At 36.5% G+C, this 24,847-nt stretch overlaps 2 protein-coding genes and 1 pseudogene across 5 annotated transcripts in view; 2 read left to right on the top strand and 1 right to left on the bottom strand.

The window, feature by feature from the left end:
• ARID2 (AT-rich interaction domain 2) overlaps nucleotides 1-2,128 on the top strand; it is a 217,209-nt gene extending 215,081 nt beyond the window's left edge. The window contains exon 27 of the transcript XR_012375101.1: nucleotides 2,112-2,128. The gene's annotated coding sequence lies outside the window, so the exon portion shown is untranslated. The remainder of the gene's footprint in view (nucleotides 1-2,111) is intronic.
• SCAF11 (SR-related CTD associated factor 11) overlaps nucleotides 1-24,847 on the bottom strand; it is a 79,759-nt gene that overhangs the window by 40,529 nt on the left and 14,383 nt on the right. For 2 of the 4 annotated variants that reach the window (XM_073882088.1, XM_073882087.1), the window contains exons 2-5: nucleotides 14,473-14,526; nucleotides 10,859-11,026; nucleotides 5,827-5,908; nucleotides 3,105-3,262 (exon numbers count right to left, since the gene is read on the bottom strand). In XM_073882088.1, the coding sequence (XP_073738189.1) occupies nucleotides 3,105-3,262; nucleotides 5,827-5,908; nucleotides 10,859-10,894 (276 nt within the window). In that variant the 5' untranslated portion in view covers nucleotides 10,895-11,026; nucleotides 14,473-14,526. The remainder of the gene's footprint in view (nucleotides 1-3,104; nucleotides 3,263-5,826; nucleotides 5,909-10,858; nucleotides 11,027-14,472; nucleotides 14,527-24,847) is intronic. The other 2 variants (XM_025882622.2, XM_025882623.2) reach the window with 2 other exon arrangements.
• Nucleotides 10,022-11,113, top strand: LOC112832214 (high mobility group protein B1 pseudogene; annotated as a pseudogene).

The following is a 24,847-nucleotide window of genomic DNA, read 5'->3' as shown; positions in this document are numbered from 1 at the left end:
TGAATCTTTCTGCCCTGGGAAGGCAAATTGTATAAAATACCTACAGCTAAAGCTCAGTTACTTGATCACTTGAAAGGCCTTACATGGCTTTTGTTTTAAATAACCAGAAAACCAAAATTTTAGAGCTTGAAAAGATTAAAACTAACTTTGACTTTGGATATAGATATTTTAGGAACATGAAAAATTTCAGGAGGGTGTCTGAAATAAATACACTACACTACTCTATACCGTAAGTTTACTTGTTTCTTACAGAGGAAAATTTCTTCAATGTCTAAAATACTGAGGTGAAAGTAAGTAAATAAGTACTTCTTTTTGGTTCTTGATATCCATTCTGAATCCTATTTCAATGAACCTGGAGTACAAATCTCAGCTAGCTCAGCTGAATTTCTGAAAGACGCATACGCTAGGAAGATGATTCTCAACACATTTTATACTGTTTTCTTATTATGTAGATTTCCAACCACTATAAATCTCACTTTGATTTCTACCTTCCTACTAAAAGTGAACATTGGTAAAATTTTAAACTATGGATCAATTTTTTAAAATTATTTTAATTTCAGGCTATCCCTTGAAGTATTTAGCAACAAATTAGAGTTCAGAATCCTTGCCTTGAATATTAAATAAACACTAACAGTGATTTAAATTAAAGAATATTTTAAAAAGCCTTAGAATAGGGCAGGGCTAGTTAGGAACCTCTAAATACAGACATGTATATCCTAACCAGGAAATCCAAAGTAAACTGCATGCCCCTCTTTAGAAAATAAAAGGCGGCTAAGGAAAATGTGGAACGAGCTTAACAACTAATGGCCATGAAGAAAAACCGCTAGTGAATCTGAAATCTGATTCTATTTGTCAAAACACATATATGCTTCAAAACACATCCAATTTTTATCATACCAATAAAAGATTCAAATGAAAAATTTAATTCAAAGCCTAAGTGATTTTGTTAACCAATATTCATTAATTATTTATAATGAACAATTTATTGGATTGTGCTCTTGTTACTGCTCAATTTAATGATGGCTGCTATCCTGATTAGGGACAATGAAATAATTCAGAATATTCTCTGCTTTCAAGATTAATCACTTTTGTTTAAACAATACCACAATACCCCTTGTCCCCCTACTTTCTTTTAAAAGCAGTTTGGCTTCAATAAAGGTTTATATCCAAAGGAATAACACAGAAGAGAAAATATTACATGCAAGAAAGGTGTTGACTGCAATACTATATGTTATCAAGTATTTTCAACTTAAAAAAAAATATTCAGGGGCACCTGGGTGGCTCCATCGGTAAAGCGTCAGACTCTTGATTTTGGCTCAGGTCATGATCTCAGGCTCCTGAGATCGAGCCCCCCGTTAGGCTCTGCACTCAGTGGGGAGTCAGCTTGGGATTCTCCCTCTCCCTCTGCCTTTTCCCCCCACACTCCCAGCTCTCTCTCTCAAATAAAATCTTTAAAAAAAAAAATATTCAACAAGAGTTAAAAACAGGTAAGTTTAGAACTGTCTGAGTAGAAAATATGCATAGTCCACAACCTACTAGTAGTTCTACTTCTAGATATATACCCTAAGGAAACCTGGAGGATGTACACCATGATAAAGTGTATGATTATGCTGAAGATGCATGTAGAGCCTAACAATGGAGAATCATGTCTATTTTATATATTCTAATTTCATAGAGAAAAGCACATACTCAGACTATGCTGCTGAACCTTACAATTATGTGATCACTAAATACAATCTTATAAAAGCACTGAATTGAACCTTCTACCCATCTAATAATGTTGCTTCTCTACGGAAGCAAAATCTCTATTTTTAAAATATTTAATCATGAAGCAAACCAAGGTACATTAAATTCAACACAGATGAAATCTTTCATTGGGTGGCAGAGAAAAATATGCATTCATTAGTCAATGCTCCTGCAAACACATGGAGATTTATAATTATATTAAATAATTAAATTAAACTCAACATATTTTTTCCCCAAAATACATTTTTACCTCTCCTTAGTCCCTTCTTGCCAAGACCAGTTTAGGCTTTAATCTAATTAGAACTGTTTCCAAGTATACTGCTATGAATTCGATTGGTGTAACAAATCTTTTTTCCTCCTTCCAGAACTCGGCCACAGCATCAGTATACAGTTATATTCTCCTTCCTACACTATTAATGAAAATAAGTAAAACACAGAACTTTGAAAGCTCCAATTATATAAGAAACAATTAATTCCAATGTGCTTAAAGAAATCAATTTGAATGCAGCTACTGTTGAAAAAATATTTTTGTGATTTATCTCCTTTATTCATTTTTACACACTGAAAGATTACTAACTCAGAAAAATACAGCATGATTCATATGACAATGAATTTTATTTCACAATTCGTAACAATAGGGCTTATAATGCATATTGAGTGATTCAATGTACCAGTACCATGATCTATTTAGCCTGAACTAAGTCAACATAATACATTATAAGTCCAAAATACCCTTTTCTTAATCACTTACTACCTATAAAGAAACTCAATAATATCATTAACTTGGACTCTGAAATTAGTTCATACTACATTAAAAGCAAGAATTAGAAAATGGCAGCTCTAACTTCACTTCTGCCTCTTTAAACTATGAAATCTTGGTCAAGTTCTAGAACACAAAATCCAAGTTCCTCATCTGTAAAATTGAAGAACACTACTATATCTGCTCTTGTTATTCCACAAGGCTGATACAAGAAATCAAATAATCTATGTAAAAATTCTCTGAAAAATATAAAACACAAAACAGACAGAAGGTGTTATTAGTAGTAAGCAGATACTATCCCAAGAGGGTTAAGTATACCAAAGATGAATTACTGCATTTTTATCTCCCCCCAAAATCTGTTATTCCTATGTTTTTTTTTAAATATGCACTTAAAATTTTTTAATTATAAAAGAACAAAAAAGATGTGTAAAAAAAACAAGAAGAAAGTGTACTGACAGAATTTGAATAATACAGGGAAATTTGTCCACAGTAAGGGGAAAACATGTTATTTATAAAAGGCATTATCAACTCTTTAGGTGGCATGATACCATGCTAGGGAATTAAAATACAATAATATTTAATTTATTCTCAGACTCACCTCTGCCCATTTAAGAATACAGGTCATGCAGAAGACATGATTACAGCTTTCTGGAAAACCAACTTCTTTCTCTAACAGGCAATTAAGACATATTGGACATCTGTCAGCTTCACTGTACAACAGACCAGTGGTAGCAGTATTATCTTTGTTTTCTTCACCTATAAAGTAAAGCAGCCATATATGCTTTCAAGTTTTCCAGACCAAATGACATGTTTGTGGCAGTATCATGAACTAGATATTCTAAAGGGCTCCCCTATTACAAAGTAATTAAATCTTACAATGTAACAAACATACTCCTTGAGCACAATATCCCAACATTTACTAATTTACATTTTTAGTGGGGAAGTAAAAAGAATTTTTTTATGAAATTAATTTTAAGTAATAATCAGATGGTTCAAAAATTTTAAAGTAAAAAAAAGGTTATAGTGACAAATCTCCCACTCAAATCTACTGCCATCCATCCAGTCCCACTGAATGCAACAATTAACAACTATTAAGTTTCTTCTGTGTTCTTCCAAAGATTTTTGGTGCAGAAGCAACTCTTAAAACATATCCTTTTAAATAAAGCTCCTTCTTCACACAAATACTAAAACACTATACACACTAGTCAGCATTTTTTTTGTTTTAACTTATTGATGGACATTCACTTGTTTTCAATCTTTGGCTCTTTCAAACAATGCTACAATGAAAAACTGTCATTTCATATTTTTAATAGCTATTTATAGGATAAATTCCTAAAAAAGGAATTGCTAGATCAACATGTATGTACAGATGTAGTCTGAATAGATACTGTCAAATTTTATCCCTTAGGGTTTGTACTAATTTAAATGCCCACCAGCAATATAACCACCATATAAGAATATGTACTGTGAGCTCAAAAGTAAATAAAAGAAACTCCAAAATTCAACATAAAATGAAACAAAAATAAAGAAATGGTCAGCTGAAATGCGAACAATATATACGAAGCAAATGAAAAAATGGGGATTGTCCTGGGAGCAAACGTTCGTATTAGGGTTCACATCTAGAGACTTACAACCAACCGAGGTAGGGGAACTGATCCTAAGAGACTTGCATTTTAGGTCAAGACCGCCAACGCAGCTAAAGTAAAGCATGGGTTCAGGAAAAAGCAAATACAAATCCTCTGAAGGAAAACATCCCTTAGGTAGGCCCTCAGAATTCTACAGATTAAATTTATCAAATATGAGTTCATAATTAAACATTACCAAACCTAAGAAAATAAGTTACCTTGAATAAGAATCAGCAGAAACAAGAATTTATTTAGATTTATTACTTACTAACTCTAAATTTATTTAGATGCCCAACTGCTTCAAATATCAGAATTTGCAAATACAACATAGAATGATTAAACAGCATATCAGACCCAGAAGAAAAGAGTATTTGTGAACTGGAAGAGAGAACTGAGAAAACTATCTAGACTTTAAGAGACATACAAGGAGATGTAACCTGAGAAAGGAGAGTGGGAAATGAGGTCAGAACAAAGTCTAACATATTATTGAAGCCCAGAAGGAGAGAATAAAGAATATGCAACAGTTAAAGCAGTAATGGCTGAGAAATGAGAAAACAAAACAAAACAAAAGATCCATAAGATAAAGGACATACAAGGTATGGTAACCAGAGAAATGAAAATAATCCATGCCAGAAACAATGCAGAAGATCTGTACAATGTCAAAGACATCAAAGATAAAAATAAGATCTAAAAAGAAAAATGAGGGAAAAGACAGATCATCTCTAAGGGATTGACAATTAGGCTGAAAAGAGATTTCTTGACAGCAAAAAGAAAACCAGAAAAATGGTTAAATATCTCCACAGTGCTAAGAGAGAAAAAAACAAAACAAAACAAAACAAAAACCTATCAACCCAGAATTGTAGATCTATCTTCGAATAGTTTTGAAGAGGATAAAATAAATACAAAAACTTAAGAATTTACCCCTAATAGACTTTCACTAAAGGAACTTAAAGCTTTTTTCAGGAAGAAAAAAAGAAATGGGGGGCGCCTGGGTGGCTCAGTTGGTTAAGCGACTGCCTTCAGCTCAGGTCATGATCCTGGAGTCCTGGGATCAAGTCCTGCATCAGGCTCTCTGCTGAGCAGAGACTCTGCTTCTCCCTCTGACCCTCCCCACCCCATGCTCATTCTCTCTTTTTCAAATAATAAATAAAATCTTTAAGAAAAAAAGAAATGGAGAAGAAATCCCCCCAAATACTATCTCTGTTAAAATATCGACTAATTTGTGGTGTTTCAAAAAAAAAAAATAATGGATAACTATAACCTATAAAGAGTAGGATGATCAGAGTTAAAGTGTTCTAAGGTTCTTTTACTGTTAACAGTGAATATTAAAATATTAACTTTAGAAGCAGAGAAAAGATCAATGCCAACTATTTTAAAAACCCAAAACAGAAAATTACAACAACAAAAACAGATTAGTATATTCATAAACCAGTAGGGAATAAAAATTTAAAAAGAAAGAGTTCAAACAAATCAAAAACCTTGATCAATCAAAAATAAGACATGGGAGGAGGGAAAAAAATGTATACACTTCTTCAGTGTATATATAGCGTATATCCAGGCAGCTTATTTCAGAATTTAAGACCAATGAAAATAAGTGAAAACAAAAAACTCTTTGTGAATTTTGAAATGTACACAAATGAACAGTTTAGAACACTAAGTTTTGCTTTCAACACACAAGCTTTATAAAAAAGTTACCTTCCATATCTTCATACTCCTGATCTCCCACATTTAGGGTATATATAGTTTTCTTCTTCATTTCTCCTTGAAAAAGGGTTTCCTATAGGATGAATTATAACAGAGAATTTTTATGTTTGCGTTCTCCCAGTATCAATGAAAAACAAAAACCCAGAACGGTAAGAAATTATTTTACACATAAAAGAACACAGTACAAGCCAAGCCAGTAAATTTTATGGATAATCCAGTACTCTTTTATACTTTGTCATCAAGCAGTCTTACTGAAAGGAAAAGCCTTGTATAAGTATTAAGCAACAAAGACTAAATGATAGATTTTGTGGTACAGGCATAAATATAATTGGTGCTTAGGGAAAAGAGATCAATTTGAACTGGAGTTTTCACTGAAGGTGATAGGTTATGTGTGTTGAGCTTAAAGCATTTAAGGGGCAACATAGTATAAAGTAATAAAATAGCATTTAACTAGGCCAATCTGACAACAACAAGAAGAGTAAAAGTATGAGAGAGAGAGAGAGAATGTGTACTGAGGAGGGACATATGCCAAGAAGTTCATTTGGAAGACTATAGTAATGGGTAAGGAAAGCAATACACAAAGCACTATAAATCAAGTAGGGACAGATTACAAAACGGATCTCCAATGATTGAGAAGTTTAGACCCAATCTTAGAGATTCCTCTGAAGAAGACTGAAATGATAAAAGTAATATAAATGAATCTTTTAAAAGAATGATCTGCCAGCAAAGCACAGAAATGGATTATAGCAGGGAGAGATTAGAAGCAGAGAGATTTGCATAGCTAGAGGAATTGGCTATGAAGTGAATAAAAAAGCAAGAAATTAACAAACAAGAATTTCTGAGATATGGTGACTAAATACAGGGAAGGAGTCAAAGATTATTCTGGCCTTGAGGACTAAGAAAATGATGATTACAAAAGGCAAAACAAGAAACGTAGGAAAGGAAATGAATTTGTTAGTCAAGGGGAATAAGTTTATGCGGTAAAATTATTTAAGTTAACTCAGAATTCTTTCTTGAACTGATGCAAGACATATGATTGTAATGAGCTGTTCAAAAACATTTTGGAGTATCTCAGCACAAGAAATCCCAATCTCATCAGTTATAATTCTCCCATATTTATACGAAGTAATTTTTCTATTAGTTTCTTCAATAATTTACACATACTAGTTTCTACATTAAAGGTATGTATTGCCCAGGAAAATTCTTTTAAGCTAAATAAGGAGAAATGCAGACTCACACTTTGGTTCAAAAACCACCTGTAAAGCAGAAGAAACTTAGTAGCACATAGACTTAAAGGTTTTAGTAGTTTAAAAAGTCAAAATCCGTAAGGATTAGAGTTACTTTAAAAAGTTAATTTAATCACAGTCTGTCTTAATAAAAGCAGACTGTCAAAAACAAGAGGAAAACTTACCCTTCAGCCTACATTTGTTTTAGTTCTGGTGCCATTTTATTTAGGGACAAACAACAAAATGAGAAATGTCCAGGGAAGATGACTAAACTGGTGACAGCTTTGGAAACCATCTCATACGCAAAAAGGTAAAGTAGTAAGAATGTTTAGCCTGGAAGAACAGAAAGCTTAAGGAGAAGGTTAGCAATTACCTTCAAATGGAATGGGCTGTTCTGAAGGGAGGTGTAGAATAACCTATTGATGAAGGTATTCAAGCAGAGGCCCAATGACTTCCTCCTGGGCTTGCTTTTTTTTTTAATTCAAAGATTCACTGCCATAGGTATACTATTAGGCAATGCTTTTAGTATAGCATTGAACAAGACAGAAATTCCTGACTACATTCTAGCAGGGGAGATACAATAAACACACTAAAACATCTAGTATGTTGAGAAGTTGAGAAAAATAAAACAATACAATTATAAAATAAACATACAATTATGGAGAAGGTGTTATTTCACACAGTATTTAGGGAAAGCCTTTCTGATAAAGTGAAATTTGAAATGGCAATCTGAAACAATCAAGGGAGAGAATTATGTGAATCCTACAGGACCTGCATTCGAGGCAGAAAAGAACAGCAAATATAAAGTCCAAAGGCAGAAAAGAGCAGTGTGTCTGATATGTGCAAGGAAAAACACGGAGGCAAGTGTCGTTAGAATAGAATGAAAAAGATGAAAAGTAGTAAATGAGGACAGAGAGGTAATAAGATCATGCAACACCTTAAGGGCTAAGGTAAACAGACACAGTGGCTGCTTCTCTGAGTGACATGGGCCAGTAGCAGATTTTAAGCAGAGGAGGAGGCAAAGGAAAAAGCAAGTCGACTGATCATCTAGGGAAGGAGATGACAGCGGCTTGTACCAGAGTAGTAGCAATGGTGATGAAAAGGGATCAAATTCCAGCTATTTTCAAAATACAGCCATCAGGATTTGCAAAAAGACTGAATGTGAGGTATGTGTTAAGAGAGCAAGACTCCAGAATAATTCCAAAGTATTCTGATCTGAGCAACTACAATAATGGAATTACTGATACAGAAGATTACTTTAAAAATATTCAGACAATCATAGATTACTTGATATTCACTCAGAAGGACAGTATCAGTATCACTTGGGAACTTGTTACAAATGCAGGATACCTCAGACACCACTCCAGACCTAGTGAATAAGAATCTGCATTTTATCAAGATCTGGACATGATTAATACCTATGTTAAAGCCTGAGAAACACTGCTCTAGGCAACTTCCGAACTTGATTTTGAAGGCATACTGTGCTCCTGGTATGATCTATAATTGAGTGTAATCTTTATGTGGGGAAATTCATACCATACCAACTCCCCCAGTATCCTAAGTATCTAAGAGTAAAAAATATTTGAGTTAATTAAATGTGATAAAATGTCAATTTGAAAATTAACACAATATTTTAAAAATCTAGGAAGTTCTCAAAACATGCAATATACTATTCCTTTACATAGCTAAATAATTTATGTCCTATTGGATACTCTAGGCTGTTTTCATATTTTATATTAATATATAAACTATAATCTATAATTAACATTTACAGTAAATACTGCCCTCTCTATTTTAACTCATGCAATGAAGTACATAAGCAACAGTTTATCACTGAGAAACTAAGAAGCCTCAATCAATTTACAGACTCCCTTCCCTGTTAGAAATCTGCTTAAAAAACTAAGTGCTCCAAATTCTTATAAGTTGTGTGCTTCTTCTTGAATACATCATGTATTAACTGCTGTCATATCTAATTAAACCAATCATGCTACATTACCAGTTTATTCATTCAAAATGATAGGGTTTTAGCATTTCACTAGATAAAAGTCACAACTTTTAGTTCAACAACTTATAAAGTCATAACTTGCTCATATTTATTTGTTCTATCTGCCTAGGCGCCAATTTTTAACCTAAGGACTCATGGTTTTTAATACCAGTTTTGCTTTAAATTTCCAGTAACAGAAGCAAAGGAATACAATAGACGCATGGTCCTAAGCCAATAATTTGTGGTCAACAAAAAAACTTAAGAGAGAAGCTGTGGGTGGGCAAGACTATTCCTCCTTGTGGTTACCCAAAAAGTTAGATATAACTTGATTTCATGATATTAACTATTAATGACTCTTAATCATATCATATTCCACCTAGACTCCTTAATAGTTTGACCAAGTTCTATATATTATCTATAAATCAAACAGAATTTTCTTTTAATTTTGGTTTACCTCAAATGAATCTCAAAGAATGGTTGTTCACTCTTGATTTTAAGTTAGTTCTGTTTACTTTTCAGAGGACTTTAATTTACCAATTTCAGTCTTTGATATCTCTTCCCAGGCTCCACCTTTCCAAGCTAAAGTATCTTTTAAGTCTTTTATCCCTAACCTAATGATCTTAAAGCACTTATATCTTCCAAGCTGCCCTTTTTATTTCATTATATATTGCTTCTGTTATATTATTAGAAATACTATTCCAAATATGTGCATAAAAACAGTTTCGGGGGCACCTGGGTGGCTCAAACGGTTAAGCGTCTGCTTTCGGCTCAGGTCATGATCCCAGGGTCCTGGGATCTCTCTGTCTGTCTCCTCTGTCAAAAATAAAATCTTAAAAAAAAAAAAAAAAAGTTTGGGAAGGCGTCTGGCTCCCGCTCTCACAGCCACTGCAGTACACTGAGCTCCACAGAGACAGCGCCGGGGCAAGTAAGAGCCAGACGGGCACTGGGCGACTCTATGCCTCGCTGAGGAAAATAATTAAACAGGGGCAAAGGAGATCCTAAGAAGCCGAGAGGCAAAATGTCATCATATGCATTCTTTGTGCAAACTTGCCGAGAGGAGCACAAGAAGAAGCACCCAGATGCTTCAGTCAACTTCTCAGAGTTTTCTAATTAGTGCTCAGAAAGGTGGAAGACCATGTCTGCTAAAGAGAAAGGAAAATGTGAAGACATGGCAAAGGTGGACGAGGCCCGTTATGAAAGAGAAATGAAAACTTATATCCCCCCTAAAGGGGAAACAAAAAAGAAGTTCAAGGATCCCAATGCACCCAAGAGGCCTCCTTCGGCCTTTTTCTTGTTTTGTTCTGAGTATCGCCCAAAAATCAAAGGAGAACATCCCGACCTATCCATGTTGCAAAGAAACTGGGAGAGATGTGTAATAACACTGCTGCAGATGACAAGCAGTCTTATGAAAAGAAGGCTGCTAAGCTGAAGGAAAAATATGAAAAGGATATTGCTGCATACCGAGCTAAAGGAAAGCCTGATGCGGCAAAAAAGGGAGTTGTCAAGGCTGAAAAGAGCAAGAAAAAGAAGAGGAGGAAGATGAGGAAGATGAAGAGGATGAGGAGGAGGAGGAAGAAGATGAAGAAGATGATGATGATGAATAAGTTGGTTCTAGCGCAGTTTTTTTTTCTTGTCTATAAACCATTTAACCCCCCTGTACACAACTCACTCCTTTTAAAGAAAAAAATTGAAATGTAAGGCTGTGTTAAGATTTGTTTTTAAACTGTACAGTGTCTTTTTTTGTATAGTTAACACACTACCGAATGTGTCTTTAGATAGCCCTGTCCTGGTGGTATTTTCAATAGCCACTAACCTTGCCTGGTACAGTATGGGGGTTGTAAATTGGCATGGAAATTTAAAGCAGGTTCTTGTTGGTGCACAGCACAAATTAGTTATATATGGGGATGGTAGTTTTTCATCTTCAGTTCTCTCTGATGCAGCTTCTACGAAATAATTGTTGTTCTGTTAACTGAATACCACTCTGTAATTGCAAAAAAAAAAAGTTGCAGCTGTTTTGTTGACATTCTGAATGCTTCTAAGTAAATACAATTTTTTTTATTAAAAAAAAGTTTGGGAAGAATGACCTATTTTAAAAATTTTATTTATCATAAAAGCATCAACTTTTAGATGTGGAATAAAAAAAAAAGAGCACTAATATGAATCAGTTTTCAGAATTCAGAACTCATTCTCCCACACAAACCCTGGAATACATGGAATTGAGAATCCCAGGCCAGCCATTATAGTGCATTCAAGTAACAGTAGTGTAGAAAATAGTTCAGTTCTCTAAAACAGGACTGCCCAACAGGGAACTGTTCTATCAAGCACCTGAAATGTAGGCTAGTACAACTGAGGAACAAAATTTTTCATTTTATTTAGGTTTTAATTAATTTAAATTTAAGTAATCCAATGTGGTTACTGGTTACTATGCTGGACAGCACAGTTCTAGGATATAAAGAAAATTGTTTCAAGTTACACCTAAGACACTAGCAATGTATTTCCTATTGTAGTAGTTGCTGAAGCACCTCAAGCTTCAAGGAATCAGAGAAGAGACCAGAGGTTCCCACTAATAGAAACTAAACATTTTAGCCTTGGCCAGCTCCATTTAAAATCCCTATCCTTCCCTTCTCCCCATCCTTTTCTCTTCCAAAGCCTATTTCCTTCCATCTACATCCAGTTCACTTCAAACCTCGCTCTCCCTGCTTCCTCCTACTGTCCTTCAAGCAAGTCCACGGTATCTAAAGATAACAAACATCCTAGTTAAGACTTAGACCTACAGTCAAATCGCAGCTGCACTGCCATGCAGTAAGTAGCTGTTATTATCATTATTATTTTTTCCTAAAGATTTATTTTTAGAGAGAGCTAGTGCCCAAGCACGCACAGGAGGGATTCTCTCTCCCTCTCCATGCTGCTGGAGAGGGAGAGAGAATCCTCAAACAGACTCTCTGCTAAGCACAGAACCTGACGTGTGGCTTGATCCCAGGATCCTGAGATCATGACCTGAGCTGAAATTAAGAGCCGACAGCTCAAGCAACTGAGCCATCCAGGTGCCCCTATTATTATTACTGGTGCTAGTAAGAACAGAAAAATAGGGAAGGGTAATAAAAGTGTTGACTGCCCAATTTCTTTGTTTTCCCTAGACAGAAGTGAGAAAAAGGCACACATAGGACTGAAAAAACACAAATCAACACTTCTGAGTAACAACTAAATTGATCAAGTCTACTAATATTCTGTCAAGAGAGTAGTGAGATCCTTTGGGTACAAAAATAGAAGACATACGAAAGGCCATGAGGAAGTTTAACTCTATTTCCCACCCCACTCTCAAACCCAATCCTGCCATTATAGAATCTATCATAGAAGGGCACAGATATGATAAACGGGAGCCAAGGCTGAATAGAAGGGACACTGGGCAAAAGTAAGAAGTGTCCCTATGTTGGGCATACTTATGCCAGGACAAAGCATATTTCATGAAGATGCTAAATACTATTTTGATTCACATGGCTAAGGTCTTCAGAGAAGCCAGTGACTCCCAGAACCACTCTCAGATAATCTATTCTTCTTTCTCCTTTATTTCCAATCCTCTATCCAAGATAAACAGGTCCCCAAATTCAATCCCCTGTCCAAAAAATTCAATTTAAAAAAAGGAGGCATTCAGTAAGGTATTCTGAGTGGTATATTTCAGTGATTAATGACTTGGGCACTGGTTTCAGGCAAACCTGTGCTTATGACATTGTCTTGCAGTAATAAACACTCAAATGTTAATAACCATTACTATCTAATGCAGGATCTTTCACCTCAATCCCAGTCTTAAAGCCATTAACTGCCTCTCAATTATCTATTAAAAATTTGATCCTCCCATTAAGAATGTTATTTTCACTTGAAGAAACCATAGGGAGGCTATTTTTTATTGATGTCCAGGGAGGGACAGGATGCATTATTATAGGCCAGTGGTCAAAAAACTGGCCGAGTTTTTCTGTAAATAAAGTTTTGTTGAAGCACAGCCATACTCATTCCTTTAGATATTGCCTATGGCTTCTTTTGCACTACAATGGCAAATAAAAATAACTGTGACAGAAGCCATATACCCTGCAAAGCCTAAAGTACCTACGACCTGGCCCCTTCCAGAAGAAGTTTACAGATGTGGCTCAGTCTCTCACTGCAGAGGGCTCCTCAAGCTTTCTAAAGTGTAGGCATCTCTACATCTATATTCACCTGTACTCTGGCCCAACAGTTACTCATTACACATCTGAGTCAATGGTTCTACAATGTTGTCCTTGAGTTCCTTTTAAAACACCCCTGAAGGCTATGTGATTTTGTTGATTTATCTACATTTATTTTATCAATCTGGCTTAAACTATCACAGATATTTGCTCTAGCGCCTTCAATTAATTCACTTCAGAGTAAGGTTAAGGCAATTAACTCCTTCAGCTTAATAATTATTTCCTTTCCAGCCTCTCTGCTACATAATCAACTCAGTCCTGCTCTACAATTGTTGATTTTTAAATCCCTTACAAAATGCTCCCCAATTTTTTTTTTCTACCTGTACAACAATTTTATTAGAGTTTGTAAGTAGACTTCTTTGCTTCAACTGGGCTATTCTAACATGTTTCTGTTTAAAATATCCCTCACCTGCATGTTTGCTGCTGGAGCTTTAATACCAGTATAGAGACAGGAATGTCCCTTTAAGCACAGGTTTTAGAAAAAACTGTCTAGGTTCAAACTACAACTAATCTGCCACTTACTAGCTGTGTGACCTTAACCTCTTTAAGCCTGTTTCCTCATCTTATCAAATGGAGATAAATGTAGTAACCACTTCAGTCATTATGAAGACTAAATTACATAATCACATAATCCTTTTTAAGTGCTTAGCACCAAGACTAGCACAAAAGAAGTAGTCAACAACTAACACACAGGCACAAACACATGAACACCACCCCACCCCAAAAGGATCTTCAGTATATCATAGGATGTAAGATCGTAAATCTGTATGACTCTCACTAAGAAGGGGTTTTCATTACTTTAAAAACTCCTGTATTTCAAAGAATATCCACATAAAGAATGTGAGGAGGAAAGAGTTCACAAAATTTAAATTGTCAAACAGCTTTTCAAACAGATCTTATGTAAGGATAAATATGTTCTTTATTCTACACTGACAGTATTTATCAAGATTCCTATTTATCTGGAAACAAAAATGTTGAAGCAAGACAAAATCTAGGTCTCAAAAGAAAACAGTCCTAAGATTTTTGCATCCTATTTCCTACTTTATATATGTCTAAGAGATAAAACACTAAATGGTTTTAACATGGCAACTCCAGCAAAAAAGAAGAGGTCATAGTTAAGTGAAGCTATAACCACAATTTCCAAGGTAGTACCTACAAGTGTCATTTCTGAGTTGTTCCTAAGTATACAAATATTCACAAGCCCTCTTACCTTTAAGATTCTTCAGGTGGAACAGTCACGTAATCAGTTTTCCATCAAACTATTCTGGGGAGGGAATTATGAAAATTAGTCCCATTTTACTTCACTTTCACCCAGCTGCTACTCTATTTATCTTGGGTTCAGAATAAAAGAAAACAGTTAAATATAAAGAATGATTTATTCCAGAAGGCCCTAAACAGTGAATACAATTTATTCAGAATGTAAGACATTTTGACAGTTAAGTATATGCTTTCAATATGAAAATACACACAGGTAATGGAGGCAAACAATAATGAAAACATTTTGTTTAGTGAGAGAAGGACAAGAAGTCACATTTCAGCATATAGGAAAAAACCAATCGAAAACAAAGTAACAGAGAATTAGAAAAAGATCTACCCCAACAAATAGCCTGGTCATATCACCTAAGAAGACAATTTAAAAAAGATACGGAAATCCAACTACTAGAATTTAAATTACTTCCTGAACTCCAGACCTTAAGTATGCTTAACCAATAGTCACTTTTCTCTTTCTCTCTCTTTTTTCAAATAGGCCCTATACCAGACTCCCTACCTTGCGCTACAGCTTATATTTATTCATTCAATAAGTATTTAGCCAGTGCCCCTATTTTCTAGGTACCATTAGGCCTTATGCACTGATACACCTGACAAAAACAAAAACAAAAAGCAACAATTACAATACAGTACAGTACAGCAAGTGCTATGATGGGGGTAAGCACAAGATGTAATAGGCGCATATAATAAGCACCAAATCCTTGCAACATATGTACATTTGTAAAAAAGGCTTCCCAACTGAGACCAAAGGGATTAAAAATGTATTTTTCTAACCCCCTGACCATTCGATACCACTACAGCATTTCCATCTTTAAAGGAAGCAGAACTGGAATTACCAATTTAAACATGATAGTGAGAATTTTAATTTTCAAAACAAAGGAAGGATACATGCAAATCAGAGCACATAAGTAAGTTCATGTGCTTGCTATGTTAGACTTCCTATATGGAAATGACCACTGGAAAAATATAAAAGATAACAGGGGGCCTGACCCCACACCATAAAGGCTTAACCTCCAAAAAGGTTTTCAGATAATGGCTGGACATACACACTGGTAAAAGGGAAGTATCTTTTCTCTTTCAACAAATTTTATAAAATAATACATTTCACATAATTATCTGAGTATACTGACTGTCCAACTGAACACCATACATTAAAAAAAATAATCGGGGCAGGGCACCTGGGTGGCTCAGTCCGTTAAGCACCTGCCTTCCGCTCAGGTCATGATCCCAGGGTCTGGGAATTGAGCCCCGCATTGGGCTCCCTGCTCAGCGGGGAGCCTGCTTCACCCTCTCCCTCTGCCACTCCCCCTGCTTGTGCACTCTCTTTCTCTCTCTGTCAAATAAATAAATAAAATCTTTAGGAAAAAAATAATAATCAGGGCGCCTGGGTGGCTCAGTCAGTTAAGTGTCCAACTCTTGATCTCAGCTCAGGTCTTCATCTCAGGGTCGTGAGTTCAAGCCCCATTGGGTGAAGCCTACTTAAAAAAAATTTTTTTTAAATAACTAACAGATCTTTTTATAATAAACAAAATGTCTGTCCCTTTAACACATCAATTTCTCTTTATTCATGATCACAATTACGTATTTTTTCAACATCACATTTTTTCAGTTAAAAATAAAATTCTTAATCAGAAAGTACAACGAAGGGGTGCCTAGGTGGCTCAGTCTGTTAAGTGTCTGCCTTCGGCTCAAGTCATGATCCCAGGGTCCTGGGATCGAGCCCACATCGGGCTCTCTGCTCAACGAGGAGCCTGCTTCTCCTCTCCCTCTGCCTGCCCCTGTCTGCCGCCCTACCTACCTGTGCTCTATCAAATAAATAAAATCTTTAAAAAAGTACAATGAAGAACCAGCAAATTATGGTATGTATTTACAAAAACAGCAACAGAATTTTCATTTCTACCAATAGTTTCAATTTCCCCCCAACTTTATAACTACAACCAAGAGTAAAACTGAAATGGATATGAAACTTAAGACTTTCAATCAATTTTAGCTTTAGTGAACTCATTCACATGCTGTTATGGTCTGAATGTTTGCATGCCCAAAAATTCACATGCTAAAATGCTGAATACATGATGGTGTAAGTGGGGCCTTTGGAAAGTGCTTAAATAATAAGAGTAGAATCCTCATGAATGGGATTAGTGCCTTATAAAAGAGGCTACAGAGAGATCCCAAGCCCCTTCCACCACAAGAGGATGCAAGGGAAAGTCTGTGACCTGGAAGAGGGCCCTCACCCAACCATCCTGCCACCAGAACTCTGAGAAATAAATTTCATTGCTTATTAAGCCACCTGGTTTGTGGTATTTTGTTATAGCAGCCTGAACAGATAAGACACATGCTCTTCTTTCAGTTACTATTGCACATCAGTCCCTGGAAATACTTTCTAATTTAGTTTTTGATAAGATTTTCAGTGATCTGGTTGCTTGTTAGCAGCTGATCAACAACAGGATTTTCTGGGAATCTTTCATATTCAATTCCTTCATTCTGGGCCTATATCCAGAAAAAAGCTTGTTTCCCAAGCACCATTCACTGATGACCAAATAATCTTATATCTTGTTGTTTACCAAGGAAACTGAAAATAAAGATGAAGTCATCTACACTTATCAGTCTTATAATAAAATCAGCTTCCTGTATCAATCTAGGAAGTGAAGATATGCTTCAGAATGTCTCTAAAATTCTTGTGCAGTGTCTGCAACATCATGTGAGAGCCAAGAGTCCACTAATATGAAGCATATCACCTCATACTAAACGCTACAATGACCAATAACCTAATTATTGAAACAAATTATTTTTTTTAAAGATTTCATTTATTTAAGAAAGTGTGTGCAAATATTGGGAGGGGGGGCAGAGGAGGAGAGAGAAGCAGACTCCTCATTGAGCAGGGAGCCCAACGCAGGGCTCAACCCCAGGACTCTGAGATCATGATCTGTACCAACGGCAGATACTAAACCGAATGAACACACAGGCACCCCCGAAGCAAATCATTTTTAAAAGGTTAGAATGAGTAAAGAATAAAATAGTTCCAAAGTGAAGGGAACTGGAAATCCTCAGGCAAAACATATAGATTAAACTGAAAATAGGGAAACAAGTTTTTCAAATGTAATATAATTATGGAAAATTAGATTTCATGAAGACTATGCTCTAAAAAAGAAATTAATTTTCCCATTTCCTTTTACATTTAATGTAGCATCATCTCAATAGGGCTCTTACACACAGGATCACAATATGTTTAAAAAAATGTAATTGACAAACCAAATTTAAATGAAATAAGGAGATTCAAGTTGCCATTACATTCTAAAATTGGTAATAAGTAAACAGGGCAGTTTTAGTTCTGGGTAAAATGGAGTAAGCACATTCCACCTTGTTAATCTCACTGACTGAAACTATAAAACCCAGACAGAATAAATGGAGCAGCTAATTGAAATTCTGAAAGTAAATAACAGCAGGTGGATTGGGGAAGAGCCCAGAATCTGATATATTATCAGGCTGGTAGTGAGCTTATAATTTTTCCATCCAGTTTTTTCTTTTTTTTTTTAATCTTCTTTTTATTGTTACGTTAATCACCATACATTACATCATTAGTTTTTGATGTAGTGTTCCATGATTCATTGTTTGTGCATAACACCCAGTGCTCCACGCAGAATGTGCCCTCTTTAATACCCATCACCAGGCTAACCCATCCCCCCACCTCCCCTCTAGAACCCCCAGTTTGTTTTTCAGAGTCCATCGTCTCCCCCTCCGACTTACTCCCATTCATTCATCCCCTCCTGCTATCTTCTTCTTTTTCTTTTTTCTTAACATATGTTGCATTAATTGTTTCAGAAGTACAGATGTGTGATTCAACAGTCTTGCACAATTCACAACGCTCACCATAGCACATACTCTACCCAATGTCTATCACCCAGCCACCCCATCCCTCCCACCCCCCATCATTACAGCAACACTCAGTTTGTTTCCTGAGATTAAGAATTCCTCATTATCAGTGAGGTCATATGATACATGTCTTTCTCTGATTGACTTATTTCACTCAGCATAACACCCTCCAGTTCCATCCACGTCATTGCAAATGGCAAGATCTCATTCCTTTTGATGGCTGCGTAATATTCCATTGTGTATATATACCACCTCTTCTTTATCCATTCATCTGTCGATGGACATCTTGGCTCTTTCCACAGTTTGGTTATTGTGGACATTGCTGCTATAAACATTGGGGTGCACATACCCCTTCGGATCCCTACCTTTGTATCTTTGTGGTAAATACCCAGTAGTGCAATTGGTGGATCGAATGGTAGCTCTATTTTCAACTGTTTGAGGAACCTCCAGACTGTTTTCCAGAGTGGCTGCACCAGCTTGCATTCCCACCAACAGTGTAGGAGGGATCCCCTTTCTCCACATCCCGGCCAACATCTGTCGTTTCCTGACTTGTTAATTTTAGCCATTCTGACTGGTGTGAGGGGGTATCTCGTTGAGGTTTTGATTTGGATTTCCCTGATGCCGAGCGATGTTGAGCACTTTTTCATGTGTCTGTTGGCCACTTGGATGTCTTCTTTGGAAAAATGTCTGTTCATGTCTTCTGCCCATTTCTTGATTGAATTATTTGTTCTTTGGGTGTTGAGTTTGATAAGTTCTTTATAGATTTTGGATACTAGCCCTTTATCTGATATGTCATTTGCAAATATCTTCTCCCATTCTGTCGGTTGTCTTTTGGTTTTGTGGACTGTTTCTTTTGCTGTGCAAAAGCTTTTTATCTTGATGAAGTCCCAATAGTTCATTTTTGCCCTTGCTTCCCTTGCCTTTGGCGATGTTTCTAGGAAGAAGTTGCTGCGGCTAAGGTCGAAGAGGTTGCTGCCTGTGTTCTCCTTTAGGATTTTGATGGACTCCTGTCTCACGTTTAGGTCTTTCAACCATTTGGAGTCTATTTTTGTGTGTGGTGTAAGGAAATGGGCCAGTTTCATTCTTCTGCATGTGGCTGTCCAGTTTTCCCAACACCATTTGTTGAAGAGACTGTCTTTTTGCCACTGGACATTCTTTCCTGCTTTGTCAAAGATGAGTTGACCATAGAGTTGAGAGTCCATTTCTGGGCTCTCGATTCTGTTCCATTGATCGATGTGTCTGTTTTTGTGCCAGTACCATACTGTCTTGATGAGGACAGCTTTGTAATAGAGCTGGAAGTCCGGAATTGTGATGCCGCCAGCTTTGATTTTCTTTTTCTGTATTCTGCTGGCTATTTGGGGTCTCTTCTGGTTCCATACAAATTTTAGGATTATTTGTTCCATTTCTTTGAAAAAAGTGGATGGTATTTTGATGGGGATTGCATTGAATGTGTAGATTGCTCTAGGTAGCATTGACATCTTCACAATGTTTGTTCTTCCAATACATGAGCATGGAACGTTTTTCCATTTCTTTGTGTCTTCCTCAATTTCTTTCATGAGTATTTTATAGTTTTCTGAGTACAGATACTTTGTCTCTTTGGTTAAATTTATTCCTAGGTATCTTATGGTTTTGGGTGCAATTGTAAATGGGATCGACTCCTTGATTTGTCTCTCTTCTGTCTTGTTGTTGGTGTATAGGAACAACTTATACACCAAGTGGTGTATAGGAATGCCACTGATTTCTGTGCATTGATTTTATATCCTGCTACTTTACTGAATTCCTGCATGAGTTCTGGCAGTTTTGGGGTGAAGTCTTTCGGGTTTTCCACATACAGTATCATATCATCTGCAAAGAGTGAGAGTTTGACTTCCTCTTTGCCGATTTGGATGCCTTTGATTTCTTTTTGTTGTCTGATTGCTGTGGCTAGGACTTCTAATACTATGTTGAATAGCAGTGGTGAGAGTGGACATCCCTGCCGCGTTCCTGACCTTAGGGAAAAAGCTCTCAGCTTTTCCCCATTGAGAATGATATTGGCTGTAGGTTTTTCATAGATGGCTTTTATAATATTGAGGTATGTACCCTCTATCCCTATACTCTGAAGAGTTTTGATCAAGAAAGGATGCTGTACTTTGTCAAATGCTTTCTCTGCATCTATTGAGAGGATCCTATGATTCTTGTTCTTTCTTTTGTTAATGTATTGTATCACGTTGATTGATTTGCGGATGTTGAACCAGCCTTGCAGCCCAGGGATAAATCCCACTTGGTCATGGTGAATAATCCTTTTAATGTACTGTTGGATCCTACTGGCTAGTATTTGGTGAGAAATTTTGCATCCATGTTCATCAAGGATATTGGTCTGTAATTCTCCTTTTTGATGGGGTCTTTGGTTTTGGGATCAAGGTAATGGTGGCCTCATAAAATGAGTTTGGAAGTTTTCCTTCCATTTCTATTTTTTGGAACAGTTTCAGGAGAATAGGTATTAATTCTTCTTTAAATGTCTGACAGAATTCCCCTGGGAAGCCATCTGGCCCTGGGCTTTTGTTTGCTGGGAGATTTTTGATGACTGCTTCAATTTCCTTAGTGGTTATAGGTCTGTTCAGGTTTTCTATTTCTTCCTGGTTCAATTCTGGTAGTTGATACATCTCTAGGAATGCACCCATTTCTTCCAGGTTATCTAATTTGCTGGTATAGAGTTGCTCATAATATGTTCTTATAATTGTTTGTATTTCTTTGGTGATGGTTGTGATCTCTCCTCTTTCATTCATGATTTTGTTGATTTGGGTCATTTCTCTTTTCTTTTGGTAAGTCTGGCCAGGGGTTTATCAATCTTGTTCATTCTTTCAGAGAACCAGCTCCTAGTTTCGTTGATCTGTTCTACTGTTCTTTTGGTTTCTATTTTATTGATTTCTGCTCTGATCTTTATTATTTCTCTTCTCCTGCTGGGTTTAGCCTTTCTTTGCTGTTCTTTTTCCAGCTCCTTTAGGTGTAGGGTTAGGTTGTGTATTTGAGACCTCTTTTGTTTCTTGAGAAAGGCTTGTATTGCTATATACTTTCCTCTCAGGACTGCCTTTGCTGTATCTCAAAGATTTTGAACAGTTGTGTTTTCATTTTCATTGGTTTCCATGAATTTTTTTAATTCTTCTTTAATTTCCTGGTTGACCCATTCATTCTTTAGTAGGATGCTCTTTAGCCTCCATGCATTTGAGTTCTTTCCGACTTTCCTCTTGTGATTGAGTTCTAGTTTCAAAGCATTGTGGTCTGAAACTATGCAGGGAATGATCCCAATCTTTTGGTACTGGTTGAGACCTGATTTGTGACCTAGGATGTGATCAATTCTGGAGAATGTTCCATGCGCACTAGAGAAGAATGTGTATTCCGTTGCTTTGGGATGGAATGTTCTGAATATGTCTGTGAAATCCATTTGGTCCAGTGTTTCATTTAAAGTCTTTATTTCCTTGTTGATCTTTTGCTTAGATGATCTGTCCATTTCAGTCAGGGGGGTGTTAAAGTCCCCCACTATTATTGTATTGTTGTCAATGTGTTTCTTCGCTTTTGTTATTAATTGCCTTATATAATTGGCTGCTCCCATGTTAGGGGCATAGACATTTACAATTGTTAGATCTTGTTGGATAGACCCTTTAAGTAGGATATAGTGTCCTTCCTCATCTCTTATTACAGTCTTTGTTTTAAAATCTAATTTGTCTGATATAAGAATTGCCACCCCAGCTTTCTTTTGGTGTCCATTAGCATGGTAAATGGTTTTCCACCCCCTCACTTTCAATCTGGGGGTGTCTTTGGGTCTAAAATGAGTCTCTTGCAGACAGCATATTGATGGGTTTTTCCATCCAGTTTTGCCCCCAGCCTGGACCTAATGGCACCTGAAACCCACAAGTGGCTGTTGGGAACAGCAGGAAGAGAGAAAGCTCTAGGAAAAGCCCTCTATCTTTGTCCAAGGAGTGGAAAAGGGGTCTAATTGCTTAGAAAAGAGTAAGGGAAATCTCTTCTTTTTTCTGTTCCTCATTCCCCATGACCCAATTCCCAAGCAATCCTGACAGCTGTAACAGTGGCAGCAAGAGAACTAGAAGGAGCCTAAAACTCTGAGGGAAAGGTACCATCCTCACTGACTCAAGAAAGTGGACTAATCTCAATTTTTCTCCTGTCTTCCTGTCACCTGCCTCCAGATGAAACTGTAGAAAATACACACCACAGTGGAATGAATGAAATGAAGACTGGGGTTTCCAGCGAGAGGACAAGGGTGGGGGGTGTCCCAGGGATCTAGAAAACACCATGCGCATAATAGAGGGGAAAGCATTTAAGTAATTATAAGTTGTTTATGAACTCCTAGCTCACCCCTGAGCTGTACATCTACAGGTTTAACCTTAAGCAGCATACCACAGACTCTGACTAAAATATAGGATAAACCACCATGCAAGTCACAGATTGGCTACTGGGTAATACACATTATGGGAAAAATCCAAATGTACTACAAACAAAGGTTTTGAAAACAGAACTGAGATTAAAACTACAACCTGAAGAAAGCTGGTTGGAATTGTGGCCTAAAACCTAACTCAATCAACTACCTGCCCAAACAAAAACATTAACATTCTCCATTGCATTTAAGCAAAACACTGAGATTCATATCATAATGTTCAAAATCTCCAAAACACAACCCAAAATTACTTGGCACAGAGAACAAAAAATTCTCAGACTCCTGTGGGAAGGGGCGCCTGGGTGGCTCAGCTGGTTAAGCGACTGCCTTCGGCTCAGGTCATGATCTCAGGGTCCTGGGATCGAGCCCCGCATCGGGCTCCCTGCTCGGCGGGAAGCCTGCTTCTCCCTCTCCCACTCCCCCTGCTTGTGTTCCCTCTCTCGCTGTCTCTCTGTCAAATAAATAAAATCTTAAAAAAAAAAAAAAACCTCCTGTGGGAAAAGAGAACCAACAGAAAACAACACCAAGATAACACAGATATTAGAGCACTGGGTGAATTATCTGACCAAGACTTTAAAGCAGGTAAAAACATACTCTACAAGTAAGAGCAAATACTCCTGAAACAAAGAGAAAACTAGAAAGTCATAGCAAAAACAAAAAACCCACAAGCTATAAAGAACCAACAAATGGAAATTTTAGAACTGAGAAATGCAATAACTGAAATAGAAAAATACACTGGACAGACTCAATAGCAGAATGGAAAGTCAGTAACTTAAAGACAGATCAACAGAAATTACCATCTGAGAGCAATAGAAAAAATACTGAAAAAAATACTAGTGCCTCAGGGACCTGTGGGACAACACCAAAACCCTAACATTCCTGTCAAGAGCCCAAGTAGAAGAAAATGAGTTCGATACAGAAAAAAAAGATGAAGAGAAATAATGGCCAGAAACTCCCAAATTTGGTGAAAGATATAAACCTCTAAATTCAAGAGGCTCACAAACCCCAAACAGGGTAATGAAATCCATGCCTAGACACATCACAGTTGGATTTGTGAAGATGGATAAATATTCATCTTCACATGATAAATATTGGATAAATGATAAATATTTGGATAAATATAATTAACTACCCTCCTCTTGAATTCTTTAAAATATGTTTGGCAATGAAAAGCAAATATTACAACACTTTCCAGTAAGATTTCCAATACATGTAGACGTAACATAAGGCAATTACAACATAAAGGGTAAAGGGACCTACATGGTGATAAGGTTTCTATATTTCACTTAAAGTGATAAAATATTGATTCTAAGGAAACTGAAAATATAAATGTATGTATTATAATTCTTAGAGTGATCACTAAAAAAATGATACATAGGGAAAAACACAATAAATTAAAATAGAATACTAAAAAATGTTCAAATAACCCAAAGAAAGAGGTTACATAAAAACAAAGAGGAAACCAAAAAAATAAAATAGGGGTGCCTGGGTGGCTCAGTCGGTTGAGCATCCAAATCTTGATTTCACCTCAGGTCGTGATCTCAGGTCGTGAGATCGAGCCCCTCACCAAGGGCATGGCGACTGCTTAGGATTCTGTCCCTCTCCCTCTGCTCCCCACGCCCCTCACACGTGCACACGCACTCTCTAAAAAATAAAAAAATAAAAAAGTAGAACTAAATTCAAATATATCAATAGTTATAATATGTGAGAGGCAGGGAAAACATGACTCCATCAGAAAAGGTCTCAAATCAATGATCTAAACTTCTGTGTTAAAAAACTAAAAAAGAAAAAGATATACAAAGAGGCAGAAGGAAAGAAAGAGCAGAAATCAATGAAATTGAAAACAGAAAAAAAATCAATGAAACCAAAAGCCTGTTCTTTGAAAAGAAAAATCAATAAAATTTAAACTTCTAGCAAATAGCACTGAATAGCCCTAGCACTGTTTAAAGAAATTAAATCGTAGTCTTCCAAAAAAAGGAATCTCCAGGCCCAGATAATCTCCCTGGTGAATTTTACT

This window comes from Callorhinus ursinus, unplaced genomic scaffold (genome assembly GCF_003265705.2).
Source record: "Callorhinus ursinus isolate GAN/ISIS: 27379988/994484 unplaced genomic scaffold, GSC_fseal_2.0 scaffold44, whole genome shotgun sequence".
NCBI classification, from domain to species: Eukaryota; Metazoa; Chordata; class Mammalia; order Carnivora; family Otariidae; genus Callorhinus; species Callorhinus ursinus.
This window is presented reverse-complemented; position numbering and strand designations above follow the sequence as displayed.